Consider the following 22,846-nt stretch of genomic DNA (forward strand, 5'->3'; position numbering starts at 1 on the left):
AGTCTGAACTATTATTATTTAACTAAATTTAAGTACTGTATTTATTAAAGGAAAAATGACAACATTAACTTTGTGTATTTTATGGCTAGAAACCTCGAGCAAACTCAGAAATACTCTAGCCAAACTCTAAATGAATTATATAAGAAGACCAGTGAAGAACTAAACTTGGACTTGATACTGGAGTTGTTGCATTACATTGCTCAGAAGCCTCCAGGTGCTGTCCTGGTCTTTCTAACTGGATGGGACAAGATTTCTAAGTTGCATACAATGATACAAGAGGACAGAAGGCTAAGTGGACGTAAGTATCCTTGCTGTTTTCCCAGTAATAAAATAATAAGATATGAATTCCTTCTGTATTTGCTATGCTTTTGGAACAGAAATGTTTGAAAGCATGTTACTTTCAAAGTAGAGCACATATTATTGTAACACAATGGTATATAACACTTTCTCCTTACACAAATCTACTTTCTTTAATAATAACTCTGGTGATGTTTTACATTTAAGAAACATAAGCCCCTCCTTCAGTGTGACAGAGTTAAGACTCTTGAAGACATAATGGTAACTGAAAGTGATGCATATCTGGAGCATAATTATAGCATAGGTACTTGGAGTTAACTTCAGTATAGAAAGTAGTTATTACGCTTGTGTCAGATGCCTTCGAGTAGTTAGCAATGAATGCAGAAATTTGAAAGCTATGCAAAATTAAAGAAAATTAACACTAGATATGGTAGGTATGTGCAAGTTTATCTTGTAATTGTCGAGTGTAGTTACAGGTTGAGAGCTATGCTCTTGGTGTCCTATCTTCCTAGTACTCTGTCGCATAACTCTTTGAAACTACTAATGGTTTTGGCCTCCACCACCTTCTCACTTGTGTGTAATTACCTATCTTGATATGAGGTTATCTCGAGATGATTTTGGGGCTTGTGCACATATGCACGTGCACACATGAGCTTGTGCCAGGCCGTGTCCCTACGGCCTGGTCCTCGATCAGGCCTCCTTTTTGTTACACATCCCCAGGAAGCAGCCTTTATTTATTTAAACTTCATTTTCTTCCAGATTGTAATGCATTGCATACCTTATTCACAAAAAGACATGGTCACTTTTACCCAAGGGAGGGAGGTACTGAATGTCAAATATCTCTTCCTCTTTCCTGGTAAATATCAAATCCAGCATGGAGGGAACATCCCCTTCCCTAATCTTCGTAGCTTGTTTAACATGTTGAAACATGAATGTTTCCAGGATGAGGTTTATGTATCTATAAGTCCAAAAATCCTCTGTTCTAGCTTCATTTGCCTCCCAGTCTATGGATTTCAAGTTGAAGTCGCCGACTATCAACAGTCGTGATCTATCTTTATCAGCTCTCGCTCTAATCTCTCTCATTATTGTTATAAGACCTCACGTTTATTATCCAGCTCCTCTACCCATGTGTTGCATGGCGGTGCAACTATATGGTTGCATGGCTATATGCATTTATGATTGCTAGTTTATCATCTTGATTGCAGATCTCTAGTGCTATTATGTCAACTACTGTACTCGTGGATTGGCAACCATTATTTCATTTACCTTTAGTTCTTCTTTCACCAGCACAGCAACGCCACCTCCTTAACTAAATTTTCTGTCCCGTCTCCAAACTAAGTAGCCCCTTGGGAATATGACCTCATTTAATATATCATCTTTAAGTTTTGTCTCCGTGAGTACAACAATGTCTGGTGTCTCCAGCTGTATTACATCACTTAACATCTGGTTAGTGGCAACTCTTCGCTGCTACCTTCATGTCACCGCTTCTGCTTCGGTGGACTTGTTGTGGGTTGACTTGGTTTTCTTGGTTCCCTGTTCCGAGGCTAGTAATTTTCATTTCGTCCACAGTGTAGCGGCCCCTTCGGTCCAGAATTGTTTTTCCTTTCCTTGGCCTCCTGTGGTCGGATGGGTCTGCTCCAGTGCTGGGGGTATTGTTGTTTTAGTTCTGGTGATTGTTTTATTAGGTTGCAGCCAGCTACTTCTTTTCTGGCAATGAATGAGTTGGCAGGCTTTTGAAGGAATCCTTTTGTTTTGGATGCTTGGTTGGTTCTGCCGGGGGATGCATCATGCACTTTTCCATTGGTGGCTTTGCGCCGCTACCTTCGGGCCACCGGTTTTGTTTCGGTGGACATATGGGTTGATCCGTTTTCCCTTGTTCCCTCTGCTAGAGCATGTATTTCTCAGGTTGTCCACATTGTCATTAAAGCTAGCCAGCCCATGGTCTATCCTTGTGGTCATGATGTCCGGAAGTATACGGCTCTGAAAGCTGTGTTTAATAATGTTTTGGGCCAATATTTGAGCATGGGGGGTTTTGGAGGGCAAACAGGGTCTTGGCTGCCAGGTATCTTGCTAACATCTTTAGCCATCTGCAGTATTGTGTAGCTTTGGCTCTTGTGTTGTGGCTGTCAGTGTCGCCTTCAACTTGATACCTGTGGTGCTACCACCTCCTTGGTAGGTGGCCTTTTTTTTTTTGTCCTTCTCTGTGGGTAGTTAATTCAGGGAGGCGATGGGGGCTTTCCCACAGAAATCCAGTGTTGAATGTAATATAACACCAGTTTCTAGGTGAGTCCCGGAGGCTTCCTGACACCCTCCACAGGTTGTTGGCGTATTTTATCATTCTCGAACTGGCCAGTGTGGGGCCCAGCTGATCCAGGCCAGATACCTCCTTCCCATAGCGAGGGGGTGGGGGTGAACCAAACTAGCAGGAAACTATTTTCACAAAATTTTGGTTGTTTTTCATTGTTAAGGAGTTCTTTTGACAATTTTTGGGCTGCAGTCGTCTCGTTTTTAACCATACAGTGGTTTGTTTTTATTTGCTTCTCTTTCTGGGTGTCTTCCTTAGGTGATGGCAAAGATGATAACCTTTAAATGTAAAGGGGCCATTGCTCCCTGGGCCTCTGAGGGGACCTGGCTCTGGCTTATGGTTCCCGCTAGGCAAATAAAACTCCGCGACTGATAGCACTAATTAGTATGGCACGGAAACGGGCATTTTGTTACATTCAACACTGGATTTTTAAATATTTAATTAAAACTGCTTTATTATGTTCTGCAGATTAATTATGTAATCTTTGGGTGGTTGTTCTACTGGCATTGAAATATTGCATAATTAAATAAACATCATTATAGATATTTGTATCCATATTCATTGGGTTGACTTTAAAATACAATTTCTTTATTTTTGCCAAATCTAGAAAGAGAAATACATTTTTTGTTAAAATATATATCACTTCGTATTATATGAAATGATGTATTGCATTACAGGTAAATATCTAGTGATCCCGCTACACTCCATGATGCCAACTGTTAACCAGCGTGAGGTGTTTGATAGACCACCAGAAGGTACTGTATGCTAAATTATGTCAGTGTTTGATGTACCTTATTATTCATATTAGGACTCTTCTCTCTGCCTATATATGAAATTCTGTTTTACTGTATTTGTTAAATCCAAAAACAACCATTAAACCATTTGTAAAAAATTCTACTACTATTACTACTACTGTATTTATGCTGCTGTGTTTCACATAATGAACCATTCTACTCTCACACCACCAGCCCACCTGAACACACCACCAGCCCACCTGAACACACCACCAGCCCACCTGAACACACAATGAGCCAAATGATAGGTGACAGTATTTGGTATATGATGCTGAACAAGAAACAGCCAGGCAAAAAAAAAAAAAAAAAAAAAAAAATCAGACCCACTAGAACCAAGACAGATGATAAATGATGAGGAGAGATGAAAAGATGAAGTGCTAAGAAACTTCATACTGCAGCTACAACAAAAGGCGCATGTGTTAGACCAACTGGTCAGTCACTTGTGCACCAAACAAATGACGATAAACAAGCATCAAAACTCCAGAAGCAAAGATTGGAGGAAAACCTTAAACCAGCAAAGAACATCTCAAGACTGATCTACTGAAAGAGCCGAAGCTATGGAAAAATGCCGGGGTTTAGACAGTGAGCCAAATGAGCTAGAAACCAAGGCTGAGCCAGCCATCAAGGACCCAAGGAGCCAGAAGGAACACCCTGCCCGTAGACGTCTCCAGTTTCGATGAAGCTTTAATCAGCAGCCAAACCTGAGAGAAAAGAGAAAGGAATCCACATTTCAACCAGTCCAACTGAAGACATCTGTTGCAAGAACTTCATGATTGGAGAATGTGGGCATGTAGGATGGAGGCTGAAGTGATAAGGTCCATCTTGTGGTGTCTGAATAAATTGAGAAACACAGTCAACAGTCCTTTCCTTTTGAAATGGGATGGAAATGAGAGACCTCCTCAGGATAACATTGCACACATCCAGCACGCTAACAACGCACAGAACTAAGCACCAGGTGTGATGACATTGAACCCTAAAATGCCCTAAGAGGAAACCAGTGAACCCCAAAATTTGACATGTAGCACATTTGACGGTGCTACATATCCTCCCTGGCTTGGTGCCTTCTTTTGATAATTACTTACTTCATAGAATCAGGAACCTTTGAAAATTGAAAATGATTGATGTTATTCTGTACTGTAATTGCAACTTTTCAGTATTCATTCATCCTGTCTTTCAGCAATTTTATAGAAATATAAATTACTTACCTGCAGTTAGCTAACAATTTTTCTATTTCCAGGTGTGCGTAAAATAGTCTTGGCAACAAATATTGCAGAAACCAGTATTACTATAGATGACATAGTTTATGTTATTGATGGTGGGCGTATTAAAATGAAAAATTATGATAAGGAGGCTAATTTGTCAACCCTGCTACCTGAATGGGTCACAATTGCCAATGCTAAACAACGCCGAGGTCGTGCAGGTCGGTAAGTAAGAAAGATCTTGTGTAAACAAATCCACAAGGGCTGTGATGAGGGTTCGAACCTATGTCTAAGAGGATCCCAGACACACTTTAATCAACTGTGCCACAACATGGTTAAAAGAATTGCAACCGAGAGTTCTACTGCCCTCACACAGATCCTGCAGTCTCTCGGAGACATAAATCAGGGTTTTATACAATTCCCCCATGCACCCAGGCTGTCAATAAGCTATTCTATCTTTTCACCCTTACTTCATTACACACAGAAATCACAATAGCGTGATGCATCAAATGAACAAATCCACAAGGCCGTGATCAGGGTTCAAACCTACGTCCAAGAGGATCCCAGACGCGCCGTAATCAACTGTGCCACGACATGGTTTAAAGAATTGCATCCGGGATTGCAAAAACTGCAAAAACTAAATCAAAACTGCTCTCACACGGATCCTGCAGTCTCTCTGAGACTGCATAGCTCTCCGAGCTATTGTGATTTGTGTGTGTAATGAGTTAAGGGCGAAGAAGTAGAATAGCTTGTTGACAGAGCCTGGGTGCATGGGGGGGATTGTGTAAAACCCTGGTTTGTGTCTCAGAGAGACTGCAGGGTCAGTGTGAGAGCGGTAGAACTCTCGACTGCAATTCATTTAACCGTGCTGTGGCACAGTCGAGTAAGGCGCGTCTGGGATCCTCTCAGACCAGTTTAAATCTATGACCTTTTGTTCTTGAAGTTCCAGGTTTCAAGAAATCTTCCCTATCAATTTTATCAATTCCTTTTACTATTTTGTACGTAGTGATCATATCATCTCTCTTTCTTCTTCTGTGATGGGCAGAAGAGTGATGTCATATCGATGTCACGACTACGTCACGATTTGGAGGTAGATCAAGACTTATCTCTCCTGCCTCGCAGGTATCCCCTCTTCCACCACCTGGCACCTTCCAACCTTTGTAATTTCCCAACTCGTTGCTATGGAATGCAACGCTACAAGGGGAATGCTTAATTCCCCTTATCTAATTTCTCCCTAGGCATTCGATGACCTCCGCATGATCCATGTATTCCTGGGCATGTGGGCATTCCAAGGACACTTGACATGACAATCTTCCTTCCAGGAGTAAAAGTGATATACCTTTTGCACTACTTGGTGCACTGCAATGCAATAAGCCATTCAAGTCAGCTGTGGGAAACCTTGAAAGACCATTCTCTCTCTCAAACAGGAATCGATTAAATTGACAAAGTATTCTTGAAACCTGCAACTTTGTTAACAAGTGGTCGTGGATTCAAGCTAAGGAAACGAAGCTGCTGAAAAAAATATTTGAATGTTTGCTTGCATACAGAGTGGTAGAGAGTAGGAAAAATTGAAGTGAGGTGGTGGTAAATGTCAGCACTATTAGTAGTTTCAAAGCATCACATGACAGAGCACTGGGAAAATGGCACACCATGATCATAGCTCTCGTCATGTAACTATACAGTACCTAGGTAATTACCCATATATACATGTGCAATCATGATAAACTGATAATTATTATTTGCTACAGTCTACTAACAAGCAACACATGGACTAAAAAAGAACTAGATGACAAAATGAAGAGCCTAATAATAATCATGAGAGAGCAGATAAAGATAAATCTCTTTGTTGATACTTGATGCCTTCAGTTTGAAATCACACATTCACTTAATATGTCTACCTACGTTTCCATCTTTCCTCTCCTTCTCCTTTGCTCAAATATACTGGAATACACACACTTTACCAGTATAACATCGCCCATACAGGAAGAGTAATGAAATAAATTTGTCAATCCAGAATTATTTAAATATTTAGAGTACAAAATTTAAAAGAATCTTCCATTTTGAAGGGCATAATTAAAAATATATATAAGTTTTCCTGTGGAAACATAATGTTCTATTTTATTGTATTTCAGAGTGCAGGCAGGTGTGTGCTTCCATCTTTTTACGCGAGCTCGAGAACAAATATTAGACGAGTATCCTCTACCGGAAATTCAGCGCACTCGCCTTGAAGAGATTATTCTTCATATCAAGATCCTGCGCTTAGGTTCTGTCAAATCCTTCTTATCTAAAGTGATGATGCCACCTGATCAGTCTGTGGTGGATGTGTCACTTCAGGTATAAGAAAACTCATCTCTTATGAACGAGTCTTGAATATAATACTGAGGCAGTAAGCTATCTATTAGTCTTGAATATAATACTGAGGCAGTAAGCTACCTATTAGTCTTGAATATAATACTGAGGCAGTAAGCTAGCTACCTATTTGTCTTGAATATAATACTAAGGCAGTAAGCTACCTATTTGTCTTGAATATAATAATAAGGTAGTAAGCTACCTATTAGTATTGAATATACAGGTAATACTAAAAGGCAGTAAGCTACCTATGAGTCTTGAATATAAATAATGAAGATATAATAAGGAGCATTACAATCTCGGATACTACATACATCACAAGCTCATTGAAGTGCAAACTGACATCAATACTTGTAATTGATCTAAAACAATGATCAAGCGAGAGGGGTTATTCATTAAATTGAATTTTAAGGATAGACTTTGGAAAAAATAAACAGGAAATTTACAAACATTCAATGGGAAACCGTTCTAAGTAATAGAAATCCCACACAAGGAATAGAACAACTGACTTCCGAAGCATATAACATCTGTCTAAAACATGTTCCTTTGCGGAATCCCAGAAAGCGGACCAACTTGGAAAGATAACGCAGACGGAACTACAAAAGCAGGAACAAAATAACAGAAATGCTTAAGCAGACATGACCTATGCTTAATGCTTAAGCATGACATGACAAAGCAGGAATAATTTAAACAGGGAGATTGAAGAAATCGATCACAGACTGAAACATTCATATCAGACTGAAGAAATGCAATTAGAACAGAAAGCCATACGAGAGATGGAGAACAATTCAAAATATTTCTTCACATATGCGAAACTAAAAGCAAAAACCATGGTCAGTATTGGACCTATTCTCACAAGTTAAGGTTCATGCAGAGAGAATGGCAAAGATATTAGTTAAATCCTGAAAAAGCAATATGAGGACATGTTTAGCACCCCAATAAACAGCATGAAAGTAAAATATCCCGACAGCTTCTTTATGCGGGATGTCCAAACCCCTGAGAATATAACTGATATCAACACAAATGGTGCAGATTTTGAAAGAGAAATTGACAACATGCCCATACATTCAGCCCTGGGTCCAGACTCATGGAATTCAATATATACAAAGAAATGCAAAGTGCCAGTAGCACAGGCACTCAATATACTAGTAGTGTGGAGAAAGAGCTTGGATACAGGGGAGATACCAGATGCGCTTAAGTCAGCATTTATAGCTCCTCTATACAAGGGTGGGAGCAAATTATTGGCTAAAACTTATAGACCAGTTGCATTAACATCTCACATATTATAAGTATTTGAGAGAGTGATCAGGAGTCAGTAATCCAGTTTCATGGAGACCAATGACCTCTACAACCCAGGACAACATGGATTTAGAGTGGGAAGGTCATGTCTCTCACAGCTACTTGACCAATACAATAAAATCACATAGGCATTAGAAGAAAAACAAAATGCAGATGTGGTATACATGGACTTCGCAAAGGTATTTATTAAATGTGACCATGGAGTGATAGCACACAAAATGAAGTCGATGGGAATAACAGGTAAAGTAGGATGGTGGATATTAAATTTTCTGTTGAACAGAAAACAGAGTAAGAGTCAACCAAATAAAATAGAATCCAAGTGCAGTTAAAAGCTCTGTAACACAGGGCACAGTTCTTGCACCACTGCTTTTCTTATTCTGAGATCAGATAGTCAAAAATACAAGTCACAGCTTTGTATCATCTTTTTCAGATGAAACAAAAATCAGCATGAAAATTACTTCTGTTAAAGACATTAAAAAAATTACAAACAGATATTAATAGTTTTCAACTGGGCAGCAGAAAATAACATGATATTTAACAGTAATAAATTAAAGGTACTCGGTAAAAATGAGAACCTTAACCCCTGGGCTGCTCTTGCAATTGTAGCCTGCAACACGCCTAGGTGCAAGAAATATAAAATATATATAAAAAAAATTTGGCTTATAAAAGTGTTAATTTGTGTTCCCTGATCACATGATAATTAATAAAAAAATAGTAAGTGGCATATTTTGGCCACAATAGGGCTGGGAAGTCTGGCAAAAAAAACATGCCTTTGTAGGCCTCCCAGTCTATTGCTTTAAAGTTGAAGTCCCCCATTTTTATCATTTAATTTTGTTGGTACCACAGTACCAACAATCGTGATTTATCTTTGAACAAATCCACAAGGATTTGTGTGTGTGTGTGTAAATCACGAAAATTAACACGTGATGAAAAATGTGACAGACTTAGACCATGGAGGAAGAATTGAAACAAGAATTTCCTTAAGTACTTTCATATTTAATAATTCATTTTCAATTTTTGGGTGAAGTGATATGGCACAAAAGTTTTGGGTGAGGTGACAAACACAAGACAGAACACGAAACAATGGGTATAAATTGGGTATGAAAACATAAGGAATGGAAGTAACTACAGAAGGCCTATTGGCCCATACCTCTTCTTCCTGTTTCTATGTTGGTTCGGGGTCTTGAAGTGGGTAGAATATAGTTGTGCATTAATTGGCTGTTGATTGCTGGTGTTGACTTTGTGTAGTGCCTCGCTGATGTCGAGCCTCCTGCTATCGCTGTTTCTATCGATGATTTCTGTGTTGTTTATAAAGATATATTATAAAGAATTTATTTATATAAATCTGCCCATATATATATATATATATATATAAAGATTTTATATAGATTATATATATATATATTATATATATAATCTTAAAGATTATATATATATATATATATATATATATATATAAAGATTTTATAAAATATAAAATCATATAAAATATAAAATTATATAAAATCTTTATATATATATAAAGATTTTTTTTTCAGATGCTTCGAGCAATTAATGCAATAGATGAAAGTGAAAACCTAACACCTCTGGGTTTCCATTTGGCTCGTTTGCCAGTAGACCCGTTGACAGGTCGTATGCTGCTTATGGCCGCCATTTTTTCCTGTGTTGGACCCATCTTGACAGTGGCAGCATCTTTATCTTTTAAGGATCCATTTGTCACTCCAATTGTAAGTAGAATTTTGTATCACTATCAGTGTATATATTTACCTTTAAACCACTCCTATTGGCTGCTGTTCTCCAAATGCCTTTGTGCAATTTTTGCTGCGCATAATAAAATCCCACAGATTCTGTTGACCAGACAACACACTAGAAGGTGAAGGGACGACGACATTTCAGTCCATCCTGGACCATTCTCAAGTCGATTGAGAATCGACTTGATGCAGTCGACTCGAGAATGGTCCAGGACGGACCGAAACATCGTCGTCCCTTCACCTTCTAGTGTGTGGTCTGGTCAACATACTTTAACCACATTATTGTGACTCATCGCCTGCCCACAGATTCTATTGGGATGTCATTCAACACTAAAGATAATTAGTTATCATTTTACATATTGGAAAAAATCCTCCTGAGAGTCTTAGTTTTGCTTCTTGGGCGTTAGTAAAATGATGCAGCATGTCTAGTACATGAGTAGTCAGGCAATGAGCACACAGTCACACCATTCCAGGGATCATTGACTCTTGCAAAATTGCAAGAACTTAGAAGAATCTGAAAGTTATTAACAATGAAGAGGAATGCTAGTATATTACATGTACTGTAGTTAACTTAAATATTATCTCTGAATATGAAATATGCTACTTTGGCAGGAAGGAAAATTATACTGAAGGGTGAGGGTATGTGGTTGATGACTGACACAATGTCACTGTCATGACATACACACTTTGGGTTGTCAATTGAAGCATATTTATTGCAACAATATATGATTCTACTGAAAATGTGGTGATAGTGATCTTACTGCTAGTGAGGATGGAGTCAGGGAGAGTGATTATGAGTGGTAATTATCAAAGTGTGGTTATAGGATAAGAGCTATGCTCATGGTGTACTGTCTTCCCCATATTCTTTGTCATATGACAGAAACTACTGATAGTTTTGGCATCCACTGCCTTCTCACTTAATTTGTTCCAACCTTGTACCATCCTGTTTGAAAATAAAAACTTTCTAATATATTTTGTAGCATGTTTGCTTCCTTAGTCTTTGCTTACAGTTTGAGGTCTGAGGCTCATCGTAGCTGGCTGACATCCCTCTTCTTTCCTTATGATCTTGGCAAGGGTTCTGTTGTTCCCGTCTGGTTGACTGGCAGGAGATGAGCTCCATAATGTTTGAGCAGGGTTTAATTCCCCACTTCAGGCCACACTGCTCCAGCATTTACCAAGAATATGGGCAAGCAGCAGCTCCATGTTCAACTCCCTACACTTTCTAGGCTCTTATTGCAGATGACCACAGGGCACATTCACACATAGCTGTGGTCTTGCATATCTAGGTCCTTGGGAAGGGACTTGCAGAGTATTTTCATTAGGATGTGGCTTCTCTAGGGGTCTGCTCTGCATGTGGAGGCCTTGCAGCCTGCGGTTCCAGTCTTGGTGGCCTTGCCCAAGGTGCTCGCCCCCCCCCCCCCCTCCTTCAGGTAAAAATGGGATTTTATTTACCCTGACTCACTTGTTGGCAGTCCATGCTGGCTCATTATTTAGATCCGATTTGGTCTCTTACCAATACCTGGAGCATACTTCTCTTCTTGGGGAATCCGGCAATTTTTGCCGGATAACCCAAATATTCAGATCAGTGGGCTTCAGATAAACGATCTCATACAGTACAGTAGTTTCAAAATGTTATATTATAAAGTGCGCTGGGAAGACAGAGTTCCATGAGCACAGCTCTCATCCTTACTACACTTTGGTAATTAGACACGCACATACATAAAGTAGTGTGATGTGTTTTTTTCTGTATAAATTAAAGAATTTAATTTGATTGACTTCATAAGTTAGGTAAGCTTAGGTTAATGTTAAATTAGCTTCCATACAAGTTTGTCATTGAGAGATATACATTATGTACTGTCTCCAACATTACTGTATATCCTTGGCTACAGGTTAGTAGATAATCTGTGTAATTCTGTAGCGTTTCCTTCCAGGGCAAAGAAAAAACAGTTGATGAAGTGAAGAGAAAATTGAGCCAAGGGACCAAGAGTGACCATTTGTTACTAGTGACTGTTTATGACAGGTGGGAACGTGCATGTCAGTATCGTGATGAAAGAAACTATTGCTGGGACAACTTTCTTTCCTCAGCTGTATTACATCAACTCAAGTGAGACAACCATTATGTATTTTTGTTTATAAATTAAGTTAATAATACCTGTACTACTGTATACTATACAGCAAACTTTGAAATAATTATTATACTATGTTTCCTCTTTTTTTATTATTTTACTTCAATTACCTTGACTGGCTTTTCTGGGGATAGCCCCTTAAGGCTTCCTGAAGCTACTATCACTTATTCAGTGCCATGCTACTAGGTACCATCAGTCACGGAGTTCTATTAGCCTATCAGGGACCACAAACCAGTACATGTTGTTCAGGAAATGAACAAATACGCGGCTGATCTCATCGAAGATGAAGAGTTATCAGATTTTTCACGATTACAGCGTTGGAAAGATACTACTGTAAGTGAAATGTATGTGTTTTTGGCAATGTGTATGTTGATGAAACATTGTATCAAATACGTAATCAACAATTATTGGAGCAAAGACCAGACTGTTCCAGCACCATTGTTTGGGAAATATATGTCTCGAGACAGATTTTTGATACTCTTCAGGTGTCTTCATTTTGCAAGTAATGAAGACGAGACACAGGATGATAGGCATTGGAGGGTGAAGCACGTTCTGAATGAATTTATTGGAAAGTTCAGAAATTGGTACTTACCAGCTCAGAAGCTTGTGATTGATGAATTCTTTGTGCTTTTCAAAGGGTGTGGTGCCTTCAAGCATTATATTCCCTCCAAATGCCACAGATTTGGATCTAAATTCTTTGTACTCTGACTGAATCAGGAATAGTGTTACACATGATAATGTATTCGAGTACAAATGTAAACATTCCTGGTAATGACAAACATGGCTTCTCAGGTAGTGTGGTGAAGTCACTGCATTCTGGACTTGTCTCGTCTGAACCCCTTGATCTATTGGCCCTTCTTTTCGGATGACTCCGTTGGAACCGGGCACTTGGATGGTATCCCTGGACCTCCGAGATGAGTATTGGCACGTCCCAATTTATCCGAGGTTCGGGGATTGGCTCGGTTTTGTTGTGGGGCGTCTCAGTTACCACTTTCGTTGTCTCCCGTTTGGGTTGAACCTGGCACCTCGCGCGTTCACACGCCTTACTCAGGTCATGGTGGCCCATCTGCGTCTCTTAGGTGTTTGGGTGCTGGCCTACCTCAACGACTTGGTGATGTGGGCTCCCAGTCAGTTCACTTATCTGCTCGCCAGGGATTTGGTTCTTTCCCACCTCGGCGGGTTCAGGTTCCTGGTGAACTGGTGGAAGTCCTATCTGGTTCCCTCTCAGGTTCGGACTTGGTTGGGTCTTGTGTAGGATTCTCGGACCACTTCCTTGCCTCTCCCTCAGAAGTCTGCTTCGACTGCAGTCCCGCCTTTGCATGTTTCTGGGGGGCTCTCGGGTCATTTGGAGGTTGCTCGAGGGTTTGTGAGGGAGCCTGAACATTGCCGTGATGGTCTATCTGCCAGGTAGGGTTTGACTTCGTCGGCTGTTCTGGTTCCTTCGGGGCCATCCCATCCTCCTCTCTCTCGCGATTGCTGGGTTTGGCCTCCGGGGCCTTGCTTTGGCTGCTGTGTCTTCGGGTTTTTCAGGGTTCAGTGTTTTGGCGCCTACCCAAGCCCTCACTCAATGTGTTCATGGACGTGTCGTCTCTTGGCTAGGGCTTTGTGACCAGTGCTCACCGGGCCGGCCAGGGGCGGTGGGGTCCGTCCTTCTGTCGGGCCCACAGGACGGTGCGGGAGTTCGTGGCAGTGTGGATGTTGCTTCAAAGGGTTTGGGTCGCTCGCTGATTGACGATCAGGCTCCATTTGGCCTGTTCCCCAGTAGTTCATTGCCTGAACCGTGGCGGTCCTTGACTCTTTTAGGCTGGTCACTTTGGGTGACTCGTCTTCTGAGTTCTCAGGGTTTGGCCGTTAAAGTTCGGGGAGTGTCCAACGTCCTGGTGACCGGATTGTATCATTCCATGAACATTCCTCCTATCCATGGAATGGACAGTTGACGCCGACTCATTCAGTTGGTTCTGCTGGACGTACGGCTCCAGGAGGTGGACCTCTTTGCATTGGTGTGGTTGAGGCATCTCCTGGTATATGTGGCGCCCTTTCCCGACTGCGGGGCCGTAGGGGTCGATGCCTTTAGGCAAGACTGGTCGAGGTGGGGTGACCTGTACCTCTTTCCCCCCCAATTCCGCTGTTGCTCCAGGTCCTAGCTTACTTGGTGGCTTACCAGGGGAGAGTAGTCCTTTTGGCTCCATGGTGGCCAGCCCAGCCTTGGTTTCAGGCACTGCTTGCTTGGTTTCCGAACTCAGAGGTTTTCCCATGGCTGCACCTCTTTCAGCAGATCTATTATGTGGTATTCAGATCAGTTTCTTATGTGGTACCGTGTCAAAAGCTTTCTGGCAGTCCAGAAATATTCAGTCTGCCCAGCCCTCTCTCTCTTGCCTGATTTTTGTTGCCTGGTCATAGAACTCAATTAAGCCTGTTAGGCATGATTTGCCATCTCTGAACCCATGCTGATGTTGTGTTACAAAGTTTCTTTCGCTCCAGATGTTCTACTAGCTTTTTTCGCATAATCTTCCATCATCTTGCATGGAATGCAAGTTAGGGACAATGGCCTGAAGTTCAGTGCCTCCTGCCTATCACCCTTCTTTTATATTGGGACTACATTGGCCGTCTTCCAAATTTTTGACAGTTCACCTGTTACCAGTGATTTTTGTACACCATGGAGAGTGGCAGGCACAGAGCTTCTGGTCCTAACTTTAAAATCCATGGTGAGATTCCATCCGGGCTTATAGCCTTTGTCACATCCAAATCTAGCAGATGCTTCCTCACCTCCTCACTGGTAATCACAAACTCCTCTAGTGGTGTCTGGTTTGATGCTCCCTCTCATCTCTGGGACTTCTCCTTGCACTGAGGTGAAGACCTCCTGGAATTTCTTATTGAGTTCTTCGCTCACCTCCTTGTCGTTTGCAGTTAATCTTTCTGCCCTTATCCTGAGTTTCATTTCCTGTTCCTTCACTGTTATTTACCTCTTGATGTGGCTATGCAGCAGTTTGGGTTGAGTCTTTGCCTTGCTCGCTATGTCATTTTCATATTGCCTCTCTACCTCTTCTCACCCTTACGTATTCATTCCTGGCGCTTTGGGGACAGATTTACGAAGCAGTTCCGCAAGTACTTACGAACCTGTACATCTTTTCTCAATCTTTGGCGGCTTTGTCTACAATTATTAAACAGTTATTGAGCTCTGAGGCACCAGGAGGCTGTTTATAACAATAACAAACAGTTGATTGGGAAGTTTTCATGCTTGTAAACTGATTAATAAATGTAACCAAACTTGTCAAAGATTTAGGAAAGATGTACACTTTCATAAGAACTTGCGTAACTGCTTTGTGAATCTGGCCCCTGGTACCTTTCTCTGCTCTCTAGTGTTCTGTTGTTTCTATAGTTTCTCCATGCCCTTTTACCTAGTTGCTTTGCTAGCTTATATCCCTGATTAAACCATGGGTTTCTCATCTGCATTTCCTTTTTTTCCTTTTGGACTGGAACAAACTTGTCTGCTGCCTCCTTACACTTCTGTGTGATGTAGTCCATCGTGTTTTAAACTGTCTTTCCTCTGAGCTCTGTTTCCCAAGCTATTTCAGTTAGGAATTTTATCATCTCCTCCATAGTTTCCCTTCCGGAATGCCGGCCTCTTGCTTTCTGGTCCCTTCCTTGAGTACATTAACCCTTCTTCGACCAGATACTCAAACAACAGTACACTGTGATCACTCATACCCACGGGGGTTTCAAGACCGATTTCCCTTATGTCTGAATCGTTCAGAGTGAATACTAGGTCGAGTCTTGCTGGTTCATCATTGCCTCTCATTCTCGTGGGACCCTTGACATGCTGACTTAATAAGTTTCTAGTCGCCATCTCCAACAGCTTCGCTCTCCATGTTTCCTTGCCTCCATGTGGTTCCTTGTTTTCCCAGTCTATCCTTCCGTGATTAAAGTCCCCATTATGAGCAGATGGGATCGATTTCTACGGGCAGCAGCGGCTGCTCTCTCAATGATAGTGTCAAGTGCCATGTTGTTTCTGTCATACTCTTGCCTGGATCTTCTTTCATTTGGTGGTGGGTTATATATCCCTGCTACTACTACTCTTGGTCTTCCCATCGTCATGGTGCCTGTTATGAAGTCTCTGAGCTCTTCGCTGCCCGGAATAACCATCTCCTCGAAACTCCATTCCTTTCTCATCCCGGGAAACCGGGATGAGAAAGGAACACCTTTTCCCTGGTGTGAGGGGTCTGGGACTTCCCTTTCTGCCTCCCAGGGAAGTGGGGAGCTACGCAGACGGCGGCGTGGCACGTGGTGCCGTCATGCTCGTTTGCTCATTTTTATTTGGGGAGTTCTGTTCACTCGTTTGACTTTCAGTAGTAATGTAGTTTCAACCAAGATAGGGGTTTGTTTTGGGATACTTACCTTTCTGGGTGCCTGACCCGGTCAATGGTAAACATAGAATGCTCCATAACCACATGTGCATTTCTATAGGCCATTGCTCCATATGCCTCTCTGAGGGGGCCAGGTCCTGGCTTGTGGTCCCCAGTAGGCCTAGAACTCCATTTACATTGACTGATGCCAAAGTCTAATATATCCATATCAGCTTGGATATCTCTGGGGAGTCTCTGGGTCTCCCAGAAAATGGCATTTCATTACATTCAACGCTGTTTTTTTCCTGTTTTATCTTGTGAAATGGTAGATTTGTATTTAGTATTATTGTTGTAATGGAGCCAAGACCACACACAAAATATTGTTCTTCACTTTTTATTTTTCTAATGAAATACTGTACAATCAAAAGTAAGGCATCAGTATGCAAAAGTAATATAAATAACCAAATAATCTTATACTCTACAGTGAGAATCTTTCTATTCACAAAACAATCTTTGTTGGTTCATGTAATTGTAATAGTCATCATATGATGATGATGATGGGAAACCAAGAGCTAAACTATGTCCGACTCCAAATTATTTTGTGCCCCCCACCCTCCCCTGTATGTCTGAAGAGACACCATTGAGCTATTGGAACAATATGGCAGCATCAATATTCAAACATTCATACAAAGCTTAAATTGTCATATGTTGTTGATCATATTTCACTAGACAACACTTAAGGGTTAAGCATTTTGGTCATGATACATTATTGTCTAACTCTGTAAGAATATTATAAATTGTTACTTTATTAAATAATCTTGTTTCAGAAACATGCGGAGACAGTTCATGGGATTGCTGTATGAACACAAGTTTGTTAATACACGAGATCCCCGGGCAGGTAAGCTGCTTTGTATGATATGTAAATGTTAGCTAAATATTGCATTACTATTCATATAGTATACATTATTTCAAATCTCTAATGTACAATGTAACATGAATTCCCGTGTGCAGTGGTAGCATGCTCATCTCATGCTTTGTGAACAATATTGGCCACACTCGAGCCCTGGAAATAAAGGGGCACTTGGCCAGCGATCCTTTATGCTTCAACCATGTTCACCCTACAGTAATTAAGTCCCAGGTTATAAACTCATCAGCAAAACATATTCTAGGGAGGGAGGGGGAGAGAGAGAGGGAGAGAGAGAGGGAGAGAGAGAGGGAGAGAGAGAGGGAGAGAGAGAGAGAGAGAGAGAGAGAGAGAGAGAGAGAGAGAGAGAGAGAGAGAGAGAGAGAGAGAGGGAGAGAGAGAGAGAGAAAGAGAGGGAGAGAGGGAGAGAGAGAGAGAGAGGGGGGGGGGGGGGGAGAGGGAGAGGGGGGGAGAGAGGGGGAGGGGGAGAGGGAGAGGGAGAGGGAGGGAGAGCGAGGGAGAGAGAGATGGATGATAGAGATATGATAGAGAGAGAGAGATATGATGGAGATGTACGAAGTACTTAGGGTAGTGACATAGTGGAAATGAAAAGAAATGTTCACACACCGAATACCAATAGAATGAGGGGACATGGGTCGAAGCTTGAAACTCAGATGAGTCATAATGTTAGAAAGTTTTCATTTTAGCGTAAGAGTAGTGGGAAAGTGAAATGAACGAATGGAGCAGATTGTGGAAGCAAACTATATTCATAATTGTAAAAGTATGATATAAGGAAAGAGGACAGGAGTCGTTGCTTTAAACAACCTGCGGCTAGAAAGGCAGGGTCCAAGAGCTAATGCTCGACCTTGCAGGCACAAATATGTGAGTACACATTCCAATGTCACCACACACACACCCCAACCTCACCACGCCGGTGGGGCGTAGGGACTCCAGTGGCTGTGTGGATAGCATGCTGGACACTTAATCCTGTCCCGGGTTCGATTCCCGGCGCCAGCGAGAAACAAAAATGGGCAGTTTCTTTCACCCTGATGCCCCTGTTACCTAGCAGTAAATAAGTACCTGGGAGTTAGACAGCTGTTATGGGCTGATTCCTGGGGGGAAGGGGTGAAAAAAATTTGTTAGTAGTTAGTAACAGTTGATTGATTGACAGTTGAGAGGCGGGCCAAAAGAGCAGAGCTCAATCCCCGTAAGCACAACTAGATGAATACACCCCAACCTCTCCCCACACCCCAACCTCTCCCCAACCTCTCCCCACACCCCAACCTCTCCCCACACCCCAACCTCTCCCCCCACCCCAACCTCTCCCCACACCCCAACCTCTCCCCACACCCCCAACCTCTCCCCACACCCCCAACCTCTCTCCACCCCCCAACCTCTCCCCACACCCCAACCTCTCTCCACACCCCAACCTCACCCCACACCCCAACCTCTCTCCACATCCCAACCTCACCCCACACCCCAACCTCACTTCCCTCTCATCACCCAACCCACCTCAACATCACCCCCACTTCACACACCCCTCCTCACCAAACACCTCAACCTCACCCTCACATCACCACACTTCTCATCCTCACCCCAACCTCACTACACATTGCAACGTCATCCCCTTTGTTTTATATGGGGGTGAGGTTGAGGTTGTATATGGGGGTATAAAACATATACAACATTGTTTTATATGTTATTGTAAACATAAAGATTACAGTTAAATCATACATCAACAGGTGAAGTTAACCGCAACGCTGAAAACATTGCACTAGTGCGGGCCATCATCACAGCGGGCCTCTACCCAAATGTTGCCCGAGTCTTGCCAAACAGAGGACGACCTAGTCCACATAGACCAGCAAAGATCCGAACAGCACAAGAACGTCGAGTTGCATTGCACCCAAAGTCAGTGAATGAAAAGGAAAGGGATTTTGAACATCCATGGTTGATATACAGAGAAAAGATAAAGTCGACAAAAGTAAGTTTATTTACGGCATAAGTTTATCCTATAATTACATCACCAAGAATAACTACAGTGGTATCTCCATTTACGAATTTAATCCATTCCCAGAGACGGGTTGTAACTCGAAATTAATTTTCCCATGAGAAATAATGCAAATTGAAATTGAAATATGTTTATTGAGGTAAAATACACACAAAAGGATGAGGTAGCTTAAGCTGTTCTCACCCCTTCAGTACATCGTGTTAATACATACATAGACACACATCACAAACAATAAACATATTACCGAACATTCTGAGAGATAAACATATACATTTCCTCCTTTATACATAATGCAAATTGAATTAATCTGTTCCACACTCCCAAAAATATTAACTTCAAAATACATTTCATATATAATACACACACATTTTGTACTATATGTGTACTATATTGTACTGTATGTACAAGTTATAGCTTATCTTTATTGATGACTCTTGTTGGCATATGAAAGATGGCAAGGAGGTGGGGGGAGGAGAGGTTTTACTGTTTGGAAGAGAAGTCCCCTTCCAACAGGTAAATGTACAATCAACAGGTACAGGTAAATTCACAGTACCAGTACTCTAACAGTGGTAAACACACACACAATACCTGTACTGTAGCACAGGTAGACATACAGTAAACAGCATTAACAGCAGCTTGCTCATAAAATATCTTATGCACGGGTTATCTCAGGGATCTGACTCGGTTACATTATGTTAGTTGTCGGTCATTAAGGTTGCCAGTATTCACATACAACCGTACAACTCATGTCGCATTAAGTTGCATCAAGCAATACTACATCTTAGTAGTGACTCGAGTGGAAGTGTGTAATGAACTGACATAAATTAATTATTTTTTATTTTAGTAATAAAATTTATAGCAGACCATACCGTACTGAATTGTGACTTTTAAATATTTATAGGATGACTATACAATGCTTATTAATTTCTTTGCCAGGTTTTCATCCATGACAGCTCTATGGTTCCAAACTATCCCCTTCTCTTCTTTGGAGAGAAACTAAACTACAATTCTAGTAATGGAGTAATAAACGTTGATGGATTTGTACGAGTTCGAAGTTCACAACACGTAGCCCACTTAATTCAGGTTAGTACGGTATGTTTACAGTAATATGATAGTGAAGAGCACAAAACTGCTCAACAGACAACACAGCTCAGAAATCTCAAGGATTATCTCATAATTTTTAGGTTGTAGTGTAGGGTAGGTGTTTTTCTGTGGAGAACCTCGTTGGCTCCCTGAAGCATCACTGATTAAGTGCCGTACTGCCAATCATCATCAGTTGTGGAGTTACTTTTGCCTACCACAAGCCTGGCCCCCTCAGAGAGGCAGAGAGAGCAATGGCCTATGATCACTTTACATTTAAAGGATATCATCTTTACCAGGGAGATGGAGCCGGTCGGCCGAGCAGACAGCACACTGAACTTGTGGTCCCGGGTTCGATCCACTTGCAGGCAAAGCTAATGGCACTGGGTGCCTAGGGTGCCTACTGTATGAATGCAGATTAGGTCTACGCACCCTACAGTAGGCTGGTGGTTAAGCCAGATCCAGTCACATAAATTTCTCTCAAATATTGGATTTACATCAAATTATATATTTTTGGGTTATATATTTAGTTTAGCAACATTATTACATAATATTAGAGTTATAAAAATACTTAATGGAGAACAAATTTATTAATTTTATTATTTCGAAGCTGTAGGTCACTGAACTGTGGCGACGAAATTGAACGAAACACGCACGGTGCTGTGTATACACAGATTAGACCTGTCCACTCGCGCTGGAGTTGTTGTGCCAATAAAATGCCACTGGGGCTTTCCAAAGAAAACCAGCATGGAATGTAATGAAACGCTATTTTCGGGGTGAGAGCCGGAGGCTCCCCGGCATCCTTCCACCCTCCGGTCAACTTTTTTTTTTTTTTTTTTTTTTTAATTCAGCCCCTGAGTTGGCGTGGGAAGTCTGGGACCGCACCTTCCCCCTCGCAGGGAGGGGGAAGTTGCACAGACAGCGGCATGGCAGCTGTGGTGACGTCATGCTTGTTTGCTTGTTTTCGATTGGGGAGATCTGCTTGCTAGTTCAGCCTTTGGTTTGCAATTTTTAATGAACTGTAGTTTGTTTTAGAGTTCTTACCTTCCTGGGGTGCCTAACCTGGTAGATGGCAGACATAGAATGCTTCCAATTATGCGGGGTTGTCTATAGGCCATTGCTCCTTGTACCTCTGAGGGAGGCCAGGTTCTGGCACTGGTCCCCAGTAGGCCTAGAACTCCGTCGATTGACTGTTGCCACGGTCTAATATATACACATCAGCCTGGTATAGCTCCGGGGAGCCTCCAGGTCTCACCAAGCAAATGACGTTTTATTACATTCAATGCTGTTTTTTTATTGCAGAGTTTACGAAATATATTGGACCAACTTCTGGAGCACAAAATTAGCCATCCAGGGATGACAAGGTGGGAGAAATCAACTAAAGAAGGTGCTCTTCTGCACACGATTGTGGACCTCATCTCCAGTGAGAGAAGTACCTCCCATGATTACCAGGAATATTATGATGACCAAGATGATGAAGATAATTAAACTCAAGATATTCCTGATCTTATATTTAATGAAACTGATTGTACACCTTACAAACATAACTTTTTAAGGAGTAAATATTGCCTATGTTTGAATATCAGGATGTAATAAAACATTGCTAGTAGATATTATAATTTAGCACATTCCTATTGATTCTTGTAAATAGTTGTAGCTTAGCATAACAAACCTAGGTTGAATGTAATGAAATGCCCTAGGGTCTCTATGGCATTTCTGGGAGGCTCAGGGAGTCTCAGGCTCTGGGAGCCTGAGACTCCCAGTCTCAGGGGAGACTGGGAGTCTCCCTAGGCTCAGGGAGACTCCTAGGCTCAGGGAGCCCCAGGCTCCATGTAGCTATCTGAACAAGCTATTTGAAACACAAGCTAATGACCTTCCCAACCATGTTAAAGACTGTACCTCTCTCAACCAGTTTAAGATAAAAACGAAGCACTACCTAATAAATTCCCTGTAACCTACCTTACCCCTCTATTGTCAACCCATGTCTGTTTTTTTTTAAACAACGCTGTTTGTCGATTTAATTATATTTGTGCTGCTTTTTCAGCCATGTTCCCCCCTTTTTTATCTTTTTTATTTGCTCTCAACACATTTTATTCTTTATACTCAATTAGTATTAAGCTTTAGTCATTAAATGTTTTTCATGCCCAAAACACTTTGCGTAATAGTAGCTTTAGGCATTGTATGTACTAGCTCTATCTATAAATCGATCAATCTTTGTAAAATCACTTGTATGTATCTTACCTAAATAAACATATATTTATTTATTTATAATAATGTTACTACAATCGGATTAATAAATCCCAGTGTCCTATTTGCCTTATTGCGAACATTCAGGCATTGATCCTTTTGTTTTAAATTCTTACTAATCATAACTCCCAGATCCCTTTCGCA

At 41.4% G+C, this 22,846-nt stretch overlaps 1 protein-coding gene across 4 annotated transcripts in view; it reads left to right on the forward strand.

Annotated features, from left to right (window-relative positions):
• Positions 1 to 22,066, forward strand: part of LOC123763883 (ATP-dependent DNA/RNA helicase DHX36) — a 78,348-nt gene extending 56,282 nt beyond the window's left edge. For all 4 annotated transcript variants that reach the window (XM_069330081.1, XM_069330080.1, XM_069330078.1 and 1 more), the window contains exons 13-22: positions 90 to 298; positions 3,280 to 3,357; positions 4,634 to 4,820; positions 6,728 to 6,929; positions 9,782 to 9,970; positions 11,926 to 12,098; positions 17,291 to 17,361; positions 19,110 to 19,348; positions 20,312 to 20,458; positions 21,758 to 22,066. In XM_069330081.1, coding sequence (XP_069186182.1) covers positions 90 to 298; positions 3,280 to 3,357; positions 4,634 to 4,820; positions 6,728 to 6,929; positions 9,782 to 9,970; positions 11,926 to 12,098; positions 17,291 to 17,361; positions 19,110 to 19,348; positions 20,312 to 20,458; positions 21,758 to 21,943 — 1,681 coding nt within the window. In that variant the 3' untranslated portion in view covers positions 21,944 to 22,066. The remainder of the gene's footprint in view (positions 1 to 89; positions 299 to 3,279; positions 3,358 to 4,633; positions 4,821 to 6,727; positions 6,930 to 9,781; positions 9,971 to 11,925; positions 12,099 to 17,290; positions 17,362 to 19,109; positions 19,349 to 20,311; positions 20,459 to 21,757) is intronic.
• Positions 22,067 to 22,846: the final 780 nt, after the last annotated feature.

Source organism: Procambarus clarkii, chromosome 23 (assembly GCF_040958095.1).
Source record: "Procambarus clarkii isolate CNS0578487 chromosome 23, FALCON_Pclarkii_2.0, whole genome shotgun sequence".
NCBI classification, from domain to species: domain Eukaryota; kingdom Metazoa; phylum Arthropoda; class Malacostraca; order Decapoda; family Cambaridae; genus Procambarus; species Procambarus clarkii.